This window comes from Phyllostomus discolor, chromosome 1 (assembly GCF_004126475.2).
Source record: "Phyllostomus discolor isolate MPI-MPIP mPhyDis1 chromosome 1, mPhyDis1.pri.v3, whole genome shotgun sequence".
NCBI lineage: Eukaryota > Metazoa > Chordata > Mammalia > Chiroptera > Phyllostomidae > Phyllostomus > Phyllostomus discolor.
In genome coordinates, this window is record NC_040903.2 from 103477474 (window position 1) to 103497033 (window position 19560).

At 36.1% G+C, this 19560-nt stretch overlaps 1 protein-coding gene across 1 annotated transcript in view; it reads left to right on the forward strand.

Annotated features, from left to right (window-relative positions):
- The window catches only part of WDFY3 (WD repeat and FYVE domain containing 3), a 243909-nt gene that overhangs the window by 117426 nt on the left and 106923 nt on the right, over nt 1–19560 (forward strand). Inside the window, 6 exon segments of the mRNA XM_028505686.2 lie at nt 6991–7448; nt 8853–8936; nt 13497–13668; nt 14465–14679; nt 16517–16629; nt 19195–19426. Coding sequence (XP_028361487.2) covers nt 6991–7448; nt 8853–8936; nt 13497–13668; nt 14465–14679; nt 16517–16629; nt 19195–19426 — 1274 coding nt within the window.

Sequence of the window (19560 nt, forward strand, 5' to 3'; positions counted from 1 at the left end):
TTTGCAAAGTTTCTTGGTACTATTGACATTTTGGCCAAACAAGTATTTGCTGTGGAGCCATCTTATGCATTGGAAGATGTTTAGCAGCACCCCTGGCCTCTACCCACTAGAAGCCAATAGCAGGAGATAGCTGACATACTCAAAATATACAAATCAGTAAAGTAGTTGGTGAAAATGAAAAAGGTGTCTTATTTTATGGAAAAAGTGTAACGGACTTTTTGACCAGTGCAATATCAAGAAAACAGTTAATTGCAAAATGTGGAAAATAACTAGGAAGCAGGAGTTTTGGGTATTTATTACTTTTGTTTTTAAAGTTATTTAGTTGTGAAATTATAGAACTTAATTTTTATTTATGGCTGTGTTTTAACAACTGGCATGCAAAGTTCCAAAAATAAAACAGTTCGTTCTCAAGAGTCAGTATGAGCTAGTTCCAGCATTCCACTGCTATGAGGGCATGAAGTAGAGTTGGGAGACAGTGTGGAGCATTTGGGGAATCCCAATTTCAGTTTCCATTTTTGCTACATTTAGAACTGCTTCTCCGTACCCCCCATTCCATAGACAGACACAGACCTTTGTAATTTAGTTTGCAGCTGTTTGTGCACAAACCCAACATTTCATGAGATGTAGTATTTTATAATTCTGCTAATGCACAAATTTTAATTGTATGCATTATATTTGTGCAAATGTAGGTAATATATAGCCCATGATTTTGTCTAACCACCTAGCATCCACAGCTCATTTTAACTTTGGTGTTTGCTACATCTCATTAGTTACAGATTTCAGCAGGATGTTAAATTATTCACAGTATTTGAAATTTTTCAAATATTGAGATTATGCTCTGATAATGTTAAGTGTGCCAGTTCTGAGGTGGTAGGAGATGGACTTACCTAGGAAGTACATAGTATATAGAGCATTGGACTAAAGATTAATAAGCACAGTTTTTCTAACTCCTGTCATCATTCTAACCTGTGATATGACTTCATACATCTTACTTCAGCTCTGAACTCATTCCTCTTCATGTATAAAATAATACTTGGTTTCCACCAATGTGTTTTTGAAGATTATGATAGTGATGGGTTTATATGCCAGGCACTTTGCTAAGGGTTTTACATGAATTTCCTGTGAAGTAAGTTGTTGCTATCATCTTGTTTATTGTCTTAGTTTTACATAAGAGGAAATTCAGGCACAGAAAGGTTAAGTAACTGACCGTGGCAAAATACTTTTTAATGTTGGAGTCAATTTCAACCCAAGCATTACTTACTCTGGCCTTTATTTAATTTCCATGCTTGGTTATACAATTTTTTTAAGTTATAAAATCTTGTGTCAATATGAATTGATATTACAAGTATGAGTACAGTTAATTAAATTTGACATGATATGGAAACTTCATTATTACCATATCCTGTTAAAATGGAAGTTTATTAGTTGCAGAGTAAAGGAAGAAATACACTGTGTTTTTTAGTTTTATTTACATATATAGATCACATATTTCCTATCTTTTAAATAATAAAGTATAGGTATGTATAATGAAGTGTTAATAATTTCTAAAGCAGGATATTTCAAAAAAAGATAATCATATATATTAATGTATAGCCTTTCCTTTCTTCAGATGTCATTAGAAATGTGTGAAAGATATTAATGAAATGGACTTTTCACATGTAATGATTATAAACTGGTCTGAAATAATATTAAATACCCATGGTGTTCCAATGACTAAACAGGGGGGAAAGGAGCCCCTGTATCTGCAAACATTTCAGATTACTGTTGGGTGCAGTAAGGTCAAGGTTAAGTACTTAAGTAGGGCAGTCAGACTGCTGGGTTTAAATCGTCCCTCGCTGTTGTGTAAGCTATCCTGTCTTTTACCATGTTCAGCCTCAATTCCTCTTATATAAAGCAGGGATAATAGTACTGCCTAATACATTTAATGCATAAAGGCAGTTAAAGAAGTGCCTAGTGTTGGGAGTTTCTTGATTACTGCTTCAATTTCTTTTGCTGTTATTGGATTGTTCAGGCTTTCTGCTTCCATTTTGTTGAGTTTTGGGAGGTTATATTTTTCTAGAAATTTGTCCATTTCATCTAGGTTTTCAAATTTCTTGGCATACAGCTCTTTGTAGTAATTTGTTACAATCCTTTGTATTTCTGTGGTATCTGTTGTAATCTCTCCTCTTTCATTTCTGATTGTGTTTATTTGGGTTTTCTCTCTTTTTTCTTGATGAGTCTGCTTAAAGGCTTGCCAATTTTGTTTATCTTTTCAAAGAACCAACTCTTGGATTCATTGATCTTTAGAATTGTGCTTTTAGTCTCTATGTCATTTAATTCTGCTCTGATCTTGGTTATTTCCTTCCTTCTGCTTGCTCTGGGCTGTCTTTGTTGTTGTTCCTCGAGTTCTTGTAGACATAGGGTTAGGTTGTTTGTTTGAAATGTTTCTAACTTTTTTAGGTGGGCCTGTATCGCTATGATCTTCCCTCTCAGGACTGCCTTGGCTGTGTCCCATACGTTTTGGGTTGTTGTGAGTTCGTTTTCATTTGTTTCCAAAAACCGTTTGATTTCTTCCCTAATATCATTCTTGACCCATTCATTGTTTAATAGCATGCTGTTTAATCTCCATGAATTTGAGTGTTTTGGGTTTTTTTCCTTGGGGTTGGTTTCTAGTTTCAGTCCCTTGTGATCCGAGAAATTGCTTGATATGATTTCAATATTTTTGAAATTGTTGAGGCTTGTTTTGTGTCCTATCATGTGGTCAATCTTTGAAAATGTTCCATGTACATTTGAAAAAAATGTGTATTTAGCTTCTTTGGGGTGGAGGGTTCTGTAAATATCGGTAAAGCCCAGTTCATCTAGTGTATTGTTCAATGCCTCAATATCTTTGTTGATATTTTCTTTGGAAGATCTGTCCATTTTTGATAGAGGGGTGTTAAAATCCCCCACAATAATTGTGTTGCTGTCCATATCTTTCTTGAAGTCCTCTAAGATTTTCTTTATGTATTTGGGTGCTCCTATGTTGGGTGCATATATATTTACAATATTTATGTCTTCTTGGTGAATTCTTCCCTTGAGTATTATGAAATGACCTTCTGGGTCTCTCTTTATGGACCTTCTTTGGAAGTCTATTTTGTCAGATATGAGTATTGCTACCCCGGCTTTTTTTTCCTGTCCATTTGCTTGGAAAATTTGTTTTCAGCCCTTCACTTTCAACCTGTGCAGATCTTTTATCCTGAGGTGGGTCTCTTGCAGACAGCATATGTGTGGGTCATGTTTTCTTATCCAATCAGCTATTCTATGTCTTTTGATTGGAGCATTTAATCCATTTACGTTTAAGGTTATTATTGATAGGTACTTATTCATTGCCTTTTATGTACGTGTGATCCTCTCTCACTCTCTCTTTCCCTTTCTTTCCTTAAAGCAGTCCCTTCAGCATCTCTTGCAGAGCTGGTTTAGTGGAGGTGTATTCTTTTAGACTTCTTTTGTCTGAGAAGCTTCTTATTTGGCCTTCTATCTTAATTGAGAGCCTTGCTGGGTAAAGTAGTCGTGGTTGCAGGCCTCTGGTTCTCATTACTTGGATTATTTCTTGCCATTCTCTTCTGGCTTGGAGTGTTTCCATTGAGAAGTCAGCTGTTAGCCTTATTGGGGCCCCCTTGTATGTTACTTCCTGTTTCTCCCTTGCTGCCTTTAAGATTCTCTCTTTGTCTTGAAATTTTGCCATTTTAATTACGATGTGTCTTGAGGTGGGCCTCTTTGGGTTCCTCTTGATTGGAACTCTCTGTGTTTCCTGGATTTGTGTGACTTTTTGTCTCATCAAATTAGGGAAGTTTTCCATCATCACTTGTTCAACTAGGTTTTCTATCCCTTTTTCTTCTTCTTCTCCTTCTGGTATCCCTATTATGCGGATATTACTACGTTTCATATTGTCTTGCATTTCTCTTAATCCCTCTTCATTTTTTCTGAGCCTCTTTTCCTTTTCTTGCTCTTTCTGGGTGTTTTCTTTCTTTTTTTTTTTTTTTTTTTGGAAACCTTTTTTTTTTTTTTTTAATATATTTTATTGATTATGCTATTACAGTTGTCCCATTTCCCCCTTCTCTCCCCTCCACCCTGTACCCCCCTCCCACCCACATTTCCCCCTTTAGTTCATGTCCATGTGTCATACTTATGAGTTCTTTAGTTTCTACATTTCCCGTACTGTTCTTGCCCTCCCCCTGTCTATTTTCTTCCTACCGTCTATGCTACTTATTCTCTGCACCTTTTCCCCCGCTCTCCTCCTCCCACTACCCTGCTGCCTAACCCTCCATGTGCCCCCCATTTCTGTGGTTCTGTTCCTGTTCTAACTGTTTACTTAGTTTCTTTTGGTTTTGCTTTAGGTGTGGTTGTTAATATTTGTGAGTTTGCTGTCCTTTTACTATACATGTCTTTTCTTTATCTTCTTTTCTTAGATAAGTCCCTTTAGCATTTCATAAAATAAGGGCTTGGTGATGATGAACTCCTTTAACTTGACCTTATCTGAGAAGCACTTTATCTGCCCTTCCATTCTAAATGAGAGATTTGCTGGATAGAGCAATCTGGGATGTAGGTCCTTGTCTTTCATGACTTAGAATATTTCTTTCCAGCCCCTTCTTGCCTGTAAGGTCTCTGGAGAAATCAGCTGACAGTCTGATGGTAACTCCTTTGTAGGTGACTGTCCCCTTACCTCTTGCTGCTTCTAGGATTCTCTCCTTCGTTTTGACCTTGGCTAATGTAATTATGGTGTGCCTTGGTGTGTTTCTTCTTGGGTCCAACTTCTTTGGGGCTCGCTGAGCTTCTTGGATTTCTTGGAAGACTGTTCCCTTTGCCAGATTGGGGAAGTTCTCCTTTATTATTTGTTCAAATATGTGCTCAATCTGTTGCTTTTCCCCTTCCGATTCTGGTACCCCTATAATTCGGATATTGGAACGTTTAAAGGTGTCTTGGATGCTCTTAATCTTTTCCTCAATTTTTTGAATTCTTATTTCATCATGCTTTCCTGCTTGGTTGATTCTATCTTCCTTCTGGTCCACTGTATTGTTTTGAGACTCATATTCCTTCCTTTCACTATTGGCTCTCCTCCGCGTGTCTTCCTGCATTTGTTTTATGGTAGTCTGCATTCTTTCATCTAAATTTCGTCCAAAATCCACCAGTTCCGTGAGCTTTCTGATCACCAGTGTTTTGAACTGCGCATCTGATAGATTGGCTAATTCTTGGTCGCTCAAAAGGATGAGTCCTGGGGGACTGATTTGCTCTGTTGAAAACATGGTTGTTGTTTTTTTTTTTCCCCTGTCTCTCCTTTTTTTTTTTTCCGGTCTGGTCGCTCTTGTTACAGTGGGGGGCGGAGCCTTAGGTGCTCACTGGGGCTGGGCACCGCAGTCGCTAGATTGTGACGTTATATGTGGGGGCGGGGCATGAGCGGGAGCGGGGCGGGAGAAAACAATGGCGGTAGTTCCGTTCTCCTGGACTCAGACCCTTGTCTGAGCTTCTGGGCCGCGAGTTCTGCCCTGGTCCACAATCGCTACCCCTCTGGGTCTGCCAGCCGCAGCTTGCGTACTCAGGGATCACCTCTGCGTTCTTGCGCCCCCGGATGGCTTTTATGCCGATGATTTCGCGCCAAACCTTCCCCCGACCTCCGCGCGCCGCCTACCCGAGCCAGCCCCGTGCCCGCCTGGCTCGTCTTCTCCTACCAGTCCGGATGAATGCGTCTACTTCAACTTCTTGGCTGCCCGACTTCCATTCAGATAAATCCTCTGCCGGATCTGGGTGTTATTCTGATAGTAAATTATTGTTGTAAATTATTGGTTTTCTAATCTTGGTTGTACGAGGAGGTACGGTGCCTCCACCTATTCCTCCATCTTGCCGGAAGTCTCGGTGTTTTCTTCTATTTTGTCCTCTAGCTCGCTGATCCGATCTTCTGCTTCATCGATCCTGCTTTTCATTCCTTCTACTGTGTTCTTCAGTTCAGAGATTGTATTCTTCATTTCCTCTTGGCCCTTGTTGAGAGTTTCTATTTCCTTTTTTATGCTGATGTAGTTTTCGTTGAGTTGATTGTAGCTTCCCTGTAGTTTCTCGTAGCTCATTGTGAGCTCATTGAGCTTCCTGACAATCACTGCTTTGAATTCAATATCTGATAGTTGAATTGCCTCTGTTTCATTCAGCATTCTTTTTGAGGCTTCCTCCTTCCCTTTCATTTGGGGATTATTTCTTTGTCTTCCCATTGTTTGTGGGACTCAAGAAGTGCCTAGTACATAGTAAGGGCCCAGCACTTCATAGTGCCCCATAAATTGTTATGTAATTTTATAAAATGTTATTTTTAATATTAAACTAAGATGAAAAGTATGACATTTCAGAAAATAGGTGATAAAATAGGTTTTATTTATTTGAACTTCAGGTTTTATTTCTTAGCGCTTACACCTGTTACAGAAAAAAGAATTCTTTGGGCCCTCAGGCTCATTTCACTTTGCAAGAAAGAATGTCGGATAAGAAATGTGAGTTGACTCCTCTTTCCAGAGCATCAGTATATGGCAACTTCATATGAATTGAAATTCTTAAGGTCTTGCCTGCCCTGACCCTTTCTAAAATAAATCAGTTTATGTACACACACATTTGTAAGTTTTCATGATTGTGTAAAATTAGATTAAGTATTTTAACTGATTTACCAATGCAACTTTGTAAAAATTACTGAATTCATTGATGCTATCAAAGATATAGGAAAATCTTTTCAACCATGATTTGGATATAGACTTATCAAAAGGAATGTGTCTAGTGTTTCCTAAAATATCTTCTGATTTTATGGCAGTTTTTAATTAGGAAACTATTTGATATGCTTCACAGGACTGTGTATTGGTTAAATGACAAAAACATTAATGTCAGATGTTCACAGAATGGTGTTGTATCCTTTGGATATTCCAGTATGCTATTTTTTTATTTGAATTATAAGATTTTTTATGTGGGTTTTTTGGTTTTGTTTCTTTTTTTTTTTGTCCCCCATAGGCCCTCCTGTCAGTCCTTCGAGAAAGCCATCGGTCAAGAACAGTTTTCAGGAAAGTTGGAGGATTTGTGTACATAACGTCCTTGCTTGTTGCTATGGAAAGATCTTTGAGCTTGCCACCGAAGAATGGCTGGGAGAAAGTGAACCAGAATCAAGTATTTGAACTTCTCCACACTGTGTTCTGTACGTTGACTGCAGCAATGCGATATGAGCCAGCCAACTCTCATTTCTTCAAAACAGAGATTCAGTATGAGAAGTTGGCAGATGCTGTTCGATTTCTTGGCTGCTTCTCAGACCTAAGAAAAATAAGTCCAATGAATGTCTTCCCCTCCAATACACAGCCATTTCAAAGACTTTTAGAGGAAGACATAATTTCAGTGGACTCAGTTTCACCCACTTTACGGCACTGCAGTAAACTCTTTATTTATCTCTACAAAGTAGCCACAGATTCTTTTGACAGGTATGGCTCTGCTGTGCTCTGAATTAAAGGGTATACTATGTATGACTTCATCATTAAGGCTTGACTTATAAGGTAACCTGAAGGAAGATGAAAACAAATGAATTTTCTCTCTTAATTACTTGTCTGTCACTTTATTTGTGAATATTACTGTTGCTTTGATGTTATGTTTTTCAACATGGACATCTGTGTATTATTTGTAAATCTAGGGTCAGTTAACTCTTGAAGCACTTAATGAAACAGTTTCTATGAAGTTTTCTTTAATGGTAATGTTTATTATTGTTCTGTTTTTCATCTATTGTCAACAATGTTAGGTACATCTGGACTGAGTGAAATTAGTCATCAACAGTAGAATATGATTATGATTGTATTTATTTCTAGGCACATGGTATACTCTCAACATACTCCTTGAAAAAATGAGGAAAGCTCCCTAAGAGTCATTGATAGGTTAAGAGATAATTCAGACTCAGTTACTCATTCTTCGTTAAACAAGTGCCAAGTCATTGTGCTAGGCATTGTGGGTTCAGCTCAACACAAGACTGCTGAGGTCATGGCCATTCTGTAGCTTAAATTCAAACACATAAATAATTACAATAGAGCGTGGGGAAATCTATGAGGGAAACCCAGAGTCTAAGAGAGATCATAGGAGTGCCACTTACCTAGTCACTCACTTCAGTTTTTAAACTGTGTTTTCAGTTAAGTCCTCACTTTGAGAGTAATGTAAGAGTGATCATGCTGCTAAATTGTCCCAAGCATTATCACTTTTGACAGTTACCATAGTTTTATTTCATGAAATAAATGAATTGTTTTTATATTGCCCCCATAAATAAAGCAAGTAACTCTTGCTTTATAGATAGAGTTTCTGTTAGGTTTTACTGTCTTTATTATGAAATGTCTACTAGCTGTTTCTTGTTTCTTAATAATATTTTAGACCCTAATGTTTAAATAAGAAAATAAAAGTGATGTTAGGAAAAATTGGTTTTCAATTTTTTTCCTATCTTGAAAGTAAAAATTCATATAATATATATTCATAGGAAACACGGGATAGTTGTGTTCATGGAATAAGCTATTTAAAATTGAATTTTATACATTTTAGATTCAACCTCTTTTTCCTTGTTTTCTACTTTTCTTAGTTGATGTGCCTCATTTTTAGTTTCCTTTGTCAAAAACAAGGCTTATAGCACCCTGTTTAACAAATGCATTAAATGTTAACATTAATAGATAAGCATCGGCCTTAAGCATGCTTTCTCTCAGTGTGTGTGTGGTAGTCTTGTTCCTTGTTCCTGCTAAGTATGGAGGATGTTCCTTATAAAACTTTTACTGGTATTTCTTGTGAAACTAACCGACTGCCACCTGGTGTTCTGTTCTAACCTCTCTAAACCACCTTGTCTGTTTTGTTGTCTGTAGTCGTGCAGAACAGATCCCTCCTTGCCTGACAAGTGAGTCTTCTCTCCCCTCTCCTTGGGGTACACCAGCCTTGTCCAGGAAAAGGTACTGATCTTATAACAGAAGTTGATCTTTATTTACATGGGCTTTTTTCTTTTGTGCTTAATTATATGTTAATGTGTGATTGTACCTTGTAACAATTTTGGGGGCTATTTGATTGTTTTTAGGTTTCAAAATACTCAACTTCTGAGGATATTTATGAGAGTAAACTGTGTTGATGCTGAGAAGATAGGGAGGACATGTCATCCAACTCTTATTTAGACTAAAATATGCATTTTGCTATAGAGCAGCATTTTTTTATTAAAATCACTGTAGAAATGAGGGTTTAATGCCTCTTTACATAGAGTACTTTCCTGCTTTTTCTTTTTACTTTAAATGTGCCATGGGATCAGGTTTTTTGGTTTTTACTATTGCTCTCCAGTGAACATCACAGCACTGGCAAAGAAATGTGTGTTTTCTCAACCAGCTGAAATGTGATGCTATTATGGAGATTTGTCACAGCTAACCAGTGAAAAAGACAATAAAAAACCTGTCCCAGCTCTTGCTTTCATCAATTCTGTGTAAATCTCTTTCTAACTAAAGTCTCATATATAAAGTTTATGGGGTATAAAGAACCAGCAGTTGATTGGCAAGAGTCCAATTAAGGTCCATATTCCGTAAGTACGATCCATGATCATATTCTGTGCACTTGGAACCAAGTACTCTACCTTCTCCTCTTTTCCTTGTGACGAAGTATATATAAGTCCTCAAGGCTTGCATTAATATGGCTTCCTAAAAATGAATCCTGAAGTTCTCCTGTGTTGTTTAATTTTATTGCTATTGTTCTGACATTGATCTTGAATATAATTGGAGTATTTATGTTAAAAGTATTTGTTACAGATTCTGTATTTTAATGTATATCAGTAGTAATGTTCATTAGGTATATAGACTTAATGTTTCCCTTCTGTTAAATTTACACTGGGACTTACAGCTCATTTTTTTCCAGTAAAACATGGCATAATTCAGAATAGTTTTAAGTGAATTTAGTATTGTTCAACATATTTGTGTTTTAAACCTACTACTTTTCATTTTTTTAAGAGCTCTTCTTAATTCAAGAGACCATAACATCAATATGAGTTGATTTAGTGTTTTTCTTGTGTTGCTAAAATGAATGAGGCAAAAGCTATTCTTCAGGTTTGAAGATTCATGTGTTCTCACTATTACACAGAACTACTGAATGTTAGAAAATTGTTTGTTACTAGTTATAATTTTTAAAAATCACATATATAATTCTGTCACAAATGTAAAGGCTTACAAAGCACTGTTTAAAAATATTTAATCCTTTTAAACTATTAAAAATACACAATATTTTAATAGCAATTTACAGATTAAAGGAACACATTAAAAAAGAAATCTATCAGAATTTGCCATTTATGTAAATGGTAATTTGATAAAGGGAAAACAGCATTTTATTTCATACCATAAAGAGTTATTGAAAGCCTTAGATCAAAAACATTTGTCATCATTTGCAACATAGCCATCTGTAAGGATTCTTTGTCTTTGGTGTAACAGGAAACTGTCCCTGAATCAGCATCAGTGGTTGAGTGGATCTTGTCTATTAGAATTCTAATCGGGCTTACACGCTGATGTCACCTCAGAGAAGCTCCTGAAAATGTTCATGCTAATAAGACCAGTGTTGACATTTTACATTTGCCATTCTGGCTAGGTTACATAAATTTTGTTCAGTGATAAGAACCATAAGCTAATAAAAAAACAGTTTTTTTATCTTACAAATACAATATAGTAACTTTCCAAATTAGAACATTTCAAGAACATAACAAATTACATCAGCTAATGGGTATCTTGTGGCAAAACATATTTTTGTTGGCAAAAGGAGAAACCAACATTGTATTAGTTTTTATGGCTTGTGGAGTATTCAGATACTACGGAAGTTTTGAGCTTGTGAGACTTGTCTGACATATAAAATCAAAGAGAATATTCTCGAATTAGTTTAAGAATTGGGGGGAAAGGAACTAGGAAACTATATATTTTGAAAACTAAAACTCATAATCTTTTTTATTATCCAGAAGGAATAATGGAATAGGATATAGTTGAACAGTGTTTATCAGAGTTAGAGGAAGTACAAACAAAATGCAGAATAATAACCAAGACACTCCAGAATTATCTGGAATGGAGAAAGAGGTGGCAAGTACTAGTTATCATTAAACATGGTACCCATTACTTAGTGCCTCTGCACACTAAATGATCATTTGTGTGTGTGTGTGCTCGTGCATGCGTGTATGAGCTTAGTTTGAAATATGAAACAGCAATCAACTATTGTAGGTTTTAAAGGAAACTGCAACATAAAAATTAAGTAACTCATTTTATTCTGTATTTGAAAATTATTAGGTCTTGCTTGGAAATTATCCATTTAATAAGCTTACTATAATCTCTAAATTTAAAAAGTGGCAATACTTATGTTGATAACTAAGTGACTTAGTAAGAATTAATGCTATGTAATTCTTATAAATATAGACCTAATTTAGCCCTGGCTGGTGTAGCTCATGGATTAAGCCTGGGCCTGCAAACCAAAGGCTTGCCAGTTCAATTCCCAGTCAGGGCACATGCCTGGGTTGAACACTAGGTCCCCCAGTAGGGGGTGCATGAGAGGCAACCACACGTTGATGCGTCTCTCGCTCTCTTTCCTCTTCCCTTCCCCTCTCTCTAAAAATAAATAAATAAAGTCTTTTTTAAAAAAATAGACCTAATTTTAGTTAATAAATACCATGTTTTAGATTTATACAATACTTGAAATATGTTTCTAGTTTGAGAAAAATGGATGGATTTCTGTATCAGAATATTGTTTCCTCATGTAAGATTTTTTTAAAGGCTTACTACTGTAATAGTTATGTATTAGTAAAGAGTTTGAGTATATTCATAGTTAAAACTCAAATCTATATTAAATCTGGAAATTCAGAAATAATTTTGGAAGGCCTATAGCTTAAATATTCAGTTAGAATCTATGTTTTTCCTCAAGTATGGGTTATTGTTTTATGTGTAATGAAAACAGTCTTTATGAAAATTCTTAATGGTTAGGAATTCTTATTATACTATAGAGGAATTAGGAATCTTTTTCTAGATGGGACAAAATATTTTAAAGACAAAAAGGAGTAACATAGGAGGATAACTATTGATAATAAGCATTTAGTAATGTATCTTAACTTAGAAATTAAATCTTTCTGAACAAAATCCAAAAAACAGGGAGTTGAAAAAATTAGTGGGTGGAAGATATTCTGACTTTAAATAAACTAAGAGAGTCCCTGTGCTTTTTTTATACATGAAGCTGAATACTTTCGTAGTCTCTATTAAAAAGAAAATGGCACTTTAAAAAAAGAAAGAAAGAAACCTGGCAGTGCCAATTCTTTGCTTCTAAATCACTGACTTAAAGCATCTGTTTCCCAAGCTGCTCTTGTGCCAGAGAGCTGAAACTGCACTGCTCTCAGTGACACAGCTCAGCACTAGACAGATTATGCTGAAACCAATTCATTGAAACAAAGAGCTTCCATAGGCTAAAGCCACAAGCATCTATTTTCTAGAGCCGAGATGCAAAATGTACAAGACTTATGAATTGTAGGAGAATAGTACGAAATAGAAAGTAGAGATCATTGATGAGAAGAAATGTTGTATATTTAGGACATGGCTAGGCTTTCTAATTCACAGGAGCTTGTTATATAAAGTATGATTCTAAGTTTTTAAAAATTAAAAACTTATTTTCAGTGGAAGGAGAGAGAATGTAAAAGACGGTGAGTATAGTTCCCAATAAGCTAAAGGAAAAAACTCCCTGATGCTAATGGTGGCTAAGATTCTGAGCCAACCCTGGCTCCACTGACCCAGTTATGGAGTAGGCCAGTTTGGTCTTATTCTTGATTCTGTTACCTATGGTTTAAAGCCAGGTTAAAAAAACATAAGCATTCAAAAGGTAACAATTTTATTGAGGGATTTAACTTAACTTGCACTCTCCTCACCTATTATCAGAACTGTCACCTTTCCTAGAGCTATGATTTCACCTATTCACTATAGATTCACCTATTTACATCTTCTGGTACAGGTGCCATTCTTTTTTTGTTTCCTTTTAGCTTTATTGAGATATAACTGACATATAGCACTGTGTACATTTAAGGTGTGCAACATAACTTCATTTACATATATGGTGAAATGATTATCGCAGTAAATTTAGTTAACATCTATCTCATATAGATACAATAAAAAAATGTTTTCCTTGTGATGAGAACTTTTAGGGTCTACTGTCTTAGCACCTTTCAAATATATCATAGAGCAGTGTTAACTCTAGTCACCATGTGCCATTCTTTAATGAAACTATCCAAAGAGTAAATGGTAAACACATATAAGAGCCTAAAGAAAGTGACCAATGAATTGTCTATATGTGACTCATTGGGAATTGACAGTATAGTGCCTTTTTATATCCCAAACTTAAGGCATGTCATAGCCCAGCCTTGAATTACAAGGCTTTTTGCTTATCAGTGGATAAAGGAAACAGATGAAGAAAATGAATGGAGAATGTGATTGGAATTAAATACCAAATTACCCTTCTTTCTCTTGTCATAGGCATGCATATCATTGTGTTTCAACTCCTCCCATATACCCTCCTAAAAATGACCCGAAACTACATGTGGCAACTTCATCTCTCCAGAGTTCCGATGCTGTCATCATCCATCCTGGAGCCATGCTTGCTATGTTGGACCTCCTGGCCTCTGTGGGGTCAGTGGCACAGCCAGAAGTAAGCTTGTATATGTTAGCTCCTTTACATCTCATTGAGTGACAGGCTGTGAGTGTGACTGCATGAGAAAGGGATCGGGGCCCAGAAAGATGGAAAGTAATATGAAGCCATCTGTTTCATATACCAAAGTGGGTTAAGGAAAAAATATAGAGAGTTTTTCTATTAATTTTCATTAATTTATATTAATTTTATTACTTGTCTTAATGATAGCTATGAATGTTCTAGAATATAATTCTTTTCTAGTGTGAAAATTACTGTGTTTTTCCTTGTAAATCCTGCTTCACACTGGAAGTCATTAATAAGTAGTACAGAAAGAAAAATGATTGAAGATACCACTTTAAAGCTATTTAATGTGTTTTGACTTGTAGCACTCAAGAATTTGGATGAACTAGAGTTTGGTTGACAAATTTTGTTAAAATATATGGCCTCTAAGGCTTAAAGTGTCACAAATGTAAATAATAGGACTTCCTTTATACTGATTATTTACCCACTGTGGAAGGGCTCTGCAGCCACTATTTCTGTAAAAATAAAAATACTATTATTAGGTATATGGTCATGTAATATAAAAGACTTGAAATAGAATGGAGTCCAGCTGGCTGTGCTTGTAAAATGTGGATAGGAGTTGTGTGCCTCGATCTCCTCTGGACTTGCTGTATCTCTAAGCCAGCTGCTTAAAGCATCTGAATGTGATTTGCATCATGTTGAGACCTCATAGTAAAAGGTGCACTTCGTGTGCAGAGAACTGTCACCTCTCTTATTAAGAATGCCCTGGTGGTGTGGATTTCTTTAACTTTAGCATGCTTTGGACCTTCAACTTGCTGTGGCAAATATTTTACAATCCCTGGTGCACACAGAAAGAAATCAGCAGGTCATGTGTGAAGCTGGTCTTCATGCACGATTGCTGCAGCGGTGTAGTGCTGCACTGGCTGATGAGGACCATGCACTGCACCCGCCCCTCCAGCGGATGTTTGAAAGATTAGCCTCTCAGGCTCTGGAGCCCATGGTGCTGAGGTCAGTAGTTCTCTTTTTCACATTGTAATATCCACAATTAGTCATTAGTAATAGTAGTTCTTAGGGCCTTTATATGCAAGAGTTCTTGCTTTAATAGACATATATTCAAGTATCTGTGGGAAAAACCAACAGACAACAAACATGGGCAAAATGCTCAAAGAATAGCACATATAAACAGGTAAGTCTAGTTGTTAATGAACAGAAGATGTTTCTGTTTGTTGGTTTTTTCTTCCACTTGAATTCAGCAAACTCACTTTGCCTTAAAAATAAAGTCATACTATGTCTATGACTTGCATCTACTTTAAGAACTTTTTATATGTAAGAACTCCTTTAAGAAATACTTGTTTCACTTTATTATTTTTAAATAATGATAGATTCAGAGGAAGTTGTAAAGTCAGCTCAGAGAGGTTCTGTGTCCCCTTCACCCAGTTTCCTCCAGTGCTTACAGCTTATGTAACTATAGCACAGCATCAAAACCAAGAAATTGGCATTGGCACAATGTAACCGCGTATGCTCTGGTTCCTTGATGTTGACTACCTGTGTAGGTTTATGTAACCACCACACAAGATACCACAGAGATCTCCTTGGTGCTGCCCCTTTACTGTCATGTTCATGCCCCCGCCCCCACAAACCACTGGCCTGTTGTCCATCTCCATAATTGTGTCACTTTGAGAATGCTATGCAAATAAAAGCATAGTATGTGACTTTTGAGGTTGTCTTTTCACTGATCTACCTTTGAAATTCATCTAACTTTTTGTGTACCAATAGTTTGTTTCTTTTTGTAGCCAAGTAGTATACCATGGTATAGATAAACCTTATGTAGTTTAAGCTTTCAAGAAATATTGATTTTTAAATAACCTTTAAATGGAAGACAAACAGTATTCTGTGTTTAAGGGATGAAACAACATTTTTAAAAGTATTTTTCTTAAGATTACTTGGCCAAACAGATTTAATGTATGTCATCTTGTCCCTCCTTATAAAAATACACTTACCACTTACATATCTTGTCACTTAAAATATTAGTAGCTCTCTTGGTAAGATAAATTTTTTTCTGCTACCAAAGTACATCTTTTTCATTGTTTTTTAAGGAACTTCCTTAAAAATGGTTGTACTTTATATGTAATTTATGTTTTTTAAGTAACTCCAAACTAATGATAGATTTTTTAAAAACTTATGCAGTAAACAATTAAACTATGTTGTATCAGCTAGTTGGCTAGGCCTTGATAACACCAAGGTGAATTAGACAGTCCCTACTCCTTCCATCGTGTTATGGATATGATCAGAATCCTAAAATATTGAAAATAGCATGGGTATTTTCCTCTGATGCTTTTTGGTAATCTGCTACTTTAAAAGTAGAGAATGAGTGGGAGAGAGACTGTCTCATACCCAGTTGTAGTATTTTACTAAGTGACTTAAATTGCCTATTTAGATAAACAGCAAGCAACGGAAAGCAGCCATTTGGACTTGCTGAGTTTTCACAGCTAGTGAATTCTCAGAAGGTCACATGATGGTACTGGTAACCCAGTGCTAGTGAGCCATAGGTGATAAACTAATTGCATGTCATTGCATTCTACATGAAAAGCTAGCAGAGGACATGTCATATTCCAGAAAAACATGCTCCTTAGATTTCATTTTCTAGCCTTTCACAATATTCTGTTTTTTCAGTCTTGGTATTTAATACGTAAAATTAACATTGTATTTTATTTTAAAATAATTGTTGGGATTACTTTTGTATTTTAAGTAATGTGTTGTGGTTTATTAAATCAAATATTTTGTATATTTGGTTTATGATTTATGTAACATTCTCAATCAAGAAATAATTTTGTTTTTTCTTTAGGGAGTTTTTGCGTTTGGCCAGTCCATTAAATTGTGGTGCCTGGGACAAAAAATTGCTAAAACAATATAGGGTCCACAAACCAAGTTCCCTGAGTTATGAGCCAGAGATGAGAAGTAAGTTGACCTTTGAACTTCCTTCTTTTGGTTTATTTTAAAAATGAAAATCCCGTAAGGGATAAATATTATTTCAAGAAGTTTGACTGTGATAAAAGAAAGTAGAAGAGTTTGTTGTTATCTGCTGTCGCTTAACGGAGAGACACAAGAGCTGGTTGATTAACTGATGTAGGTAGGGAAGGGTTCACTGATGTGATAAGTGAGATCCAGAGGAGATGAGAATTGTCTCCAGAATAACCCTGGGCTTGGATAGGATAGTATTCTTTCCCAGAGGGTCCATAATTACTTTGCATTTCTCTAGTGGTCCTTCTTGCCTGGACTAAAGAGTGGTTGATTGGAATATTAATAGGCCGTGGGTTTGCAAGACAGCTGCTGCAGGAAATTTTAAAATGCTAATAAAAGTAGTTGAGATACACCAAGCAGTATAGGCTAGATAGGAAAAGAAGTGAAGCCAAGCAGCTAGTGATAGGCTGGGAGGAAAAGGACGGATCACTGGACTGGAGAATAATGGCTCAGTCAAAAAGCAAATGTAGTCAGAGAACAGGAATGAGAAAACTGGAGGAATGGGGTGGGACGATGGCAAACAGAATTGGAGCAGTGAAACAAGCAAAGAGGACTGTGCCCAAATTGTGACTGGTGTTAAGTAGAGGTGAAGCTCATTGGAGGAAACATAATCATACAACTGAAAGTGAGGTTTTAGGTGGTTTGTTCATGTGGACCTCAATATCCTCAGTGCACTGCAAGAGTTCATACAGAGAAGAAGACTGAGAAGGAAGTGCCAGCAATAGGAACTGGCAGTTTCATACAGAGAGGGGGCAACTGATGAGGGAGCCTCCAGGGAGAAGTTTTGCATCAGGCTAATGGAAGGATGACGGCAGCCTGAGGTGTAGCAGAATGCAGGCACTGCTGACTCATCTGGCATGATCCTGGAGAAGCAACAGACTCCATCCACTCAAGGGTATGGGCAGTGTTCTCAGTTGACACCTCAGTTGCACTAGATTTCCTCCCATTGCTAATTTTGTAGTTTTGTTGGTCCATCACTTTATAATTTATTTGGTATTCCTGTTAGCCATAATGATAAGGCATGGATTGAAGTGACCATTACTATTGAAGCAGGAAAGAATAAAACTTAGAAAACTTAGTAGAATGGCTGCTGTGCAAGAATGTAGTGATCACTTAGTTCAGCCCTTTTTTTCCAGGTGAGAATCAGAATAAACAATCGTTATTTCAATCTGGATTTTTTCCTCCTATAAAACTTTAAGATCTTCTGAGTTTCAGCATAATTTTATTGGAAAACAAAAAGTATTGCAGTTTTTATATCAATTAATATACTAGACGTGTATGTATATTTTTGTTAGTTATTATTGTACTTTACACAGTTCCTTAGAATTGAGTTGTGATTTCCTTTGTAAAAAATAAAAACAAAAATAGTTTCTTTTTCTCAGAGAATATTGAACTGTTTTTATGGTTGCCTAAGCTTAGCATATTTAAGAGGGTAACAGTTACATTCATGTAGTTTATCTCAAGAGAATATCTTTTTCATTACATTTATAATGCATTTCTCAAAAATAGAAGTTTGTTTAAAATTTGTATTTTCCTTCTTGAAATTATTTCCATTCATATAGGAATTGTTCAATTCAAGTACTTTTATGATCACATATTTAATTTTTTAAAGATTTTATTTATTTATTTTTAGAGAGGGAAGGGGGGGAGAGACAGAGAGAGAGACAGAGAGAGAGAGAGACATCAATGTGCGGTTGCTGGGGGTCGTGGCCTGCAACCCAGGCATGTTCCCTGACTGGGAATTGCACCTGCAATACTTTGGTTTGCAGCCCCCGCGCTCAATCCACTGAGCTACGCCAGCCAGGGCTATTTATTTATTTTTAGAGAAAGGGGAAGAGAGGGAGAAAGAGAGGGAGAGAGACATTGATTGTTTGCCTTTCCCATGTGCCCCAAGCAGAGACCAAACCGCAACCCAGGTATGTGCCCTGTCTGGGAATTAAACAGGAGACCTTTTGTTTTACAGGACAACCCTCAACCAACTGATCACGCTGGTCAGGGTGACATATTTAATTTTAATAGTTGTAAGAAAAGAATTAAAAATGGGACAGAAAATGAGAGAAGTTTCTGCTATTTATCTCTGACTTTTTTCATAAGATGACTTGTTTCTATTATAAATGCTTTTAGCATATTTTGCTTTCTTTTCTTAAAGAGAAATAATAAATAATTTTGTGGCATAAAAGTATAACCTGTTTTTATAAAAATTATTAATTATAATTTATAATTAAATTACATGTAACAGTGGCTTTAGATAGTGGTTGTTGGTGATTTTTGTTTTTATTTATATTCTAGTCTCCAACATTTCTATAAATATGTTTATTACTTTAATAATAAGTAAAAAAGGAAATACATGCTATTTAAGTTTTAAAATAAGTACTTTAACTGGATAAAAGCTTTGATGTTTATAATAAAATTATATAAACTGAAGTGTGATATTTAAACATAAATCAGCCTTGTAAAGTCATTATTATAGAAACATACATGCTATTTTTCTTTGACTTACAGGTAGTATGATCACATCTGTGGATGGTCTGGGTTCTGATAATGTTTTCAGCTTACATGAAGATAATCATTACCGGATATGCAAGAGCCTGGTAAAATGTGCAGAAGGAAGTACTGTACCTCTGACCCGGGTAAAGTGTCTGGTCTCCATGACAACTCCACATGACATCAGACTTCATGGGTCATCAGTTACTCCGGCTTTTGTTGAATTTGACACATCCCTTGAGGGGTTTGGGTAAGGAATTTGTAAGATAGTCAAGCCTTACTGTATTATTTTATGACTCTCGCTTGCTTTTGAAAAATAGATCTTTGGTTTTAAATCTACTTGATTAAAATATACTACCTGTTATATATTTTCAAATTATTGAG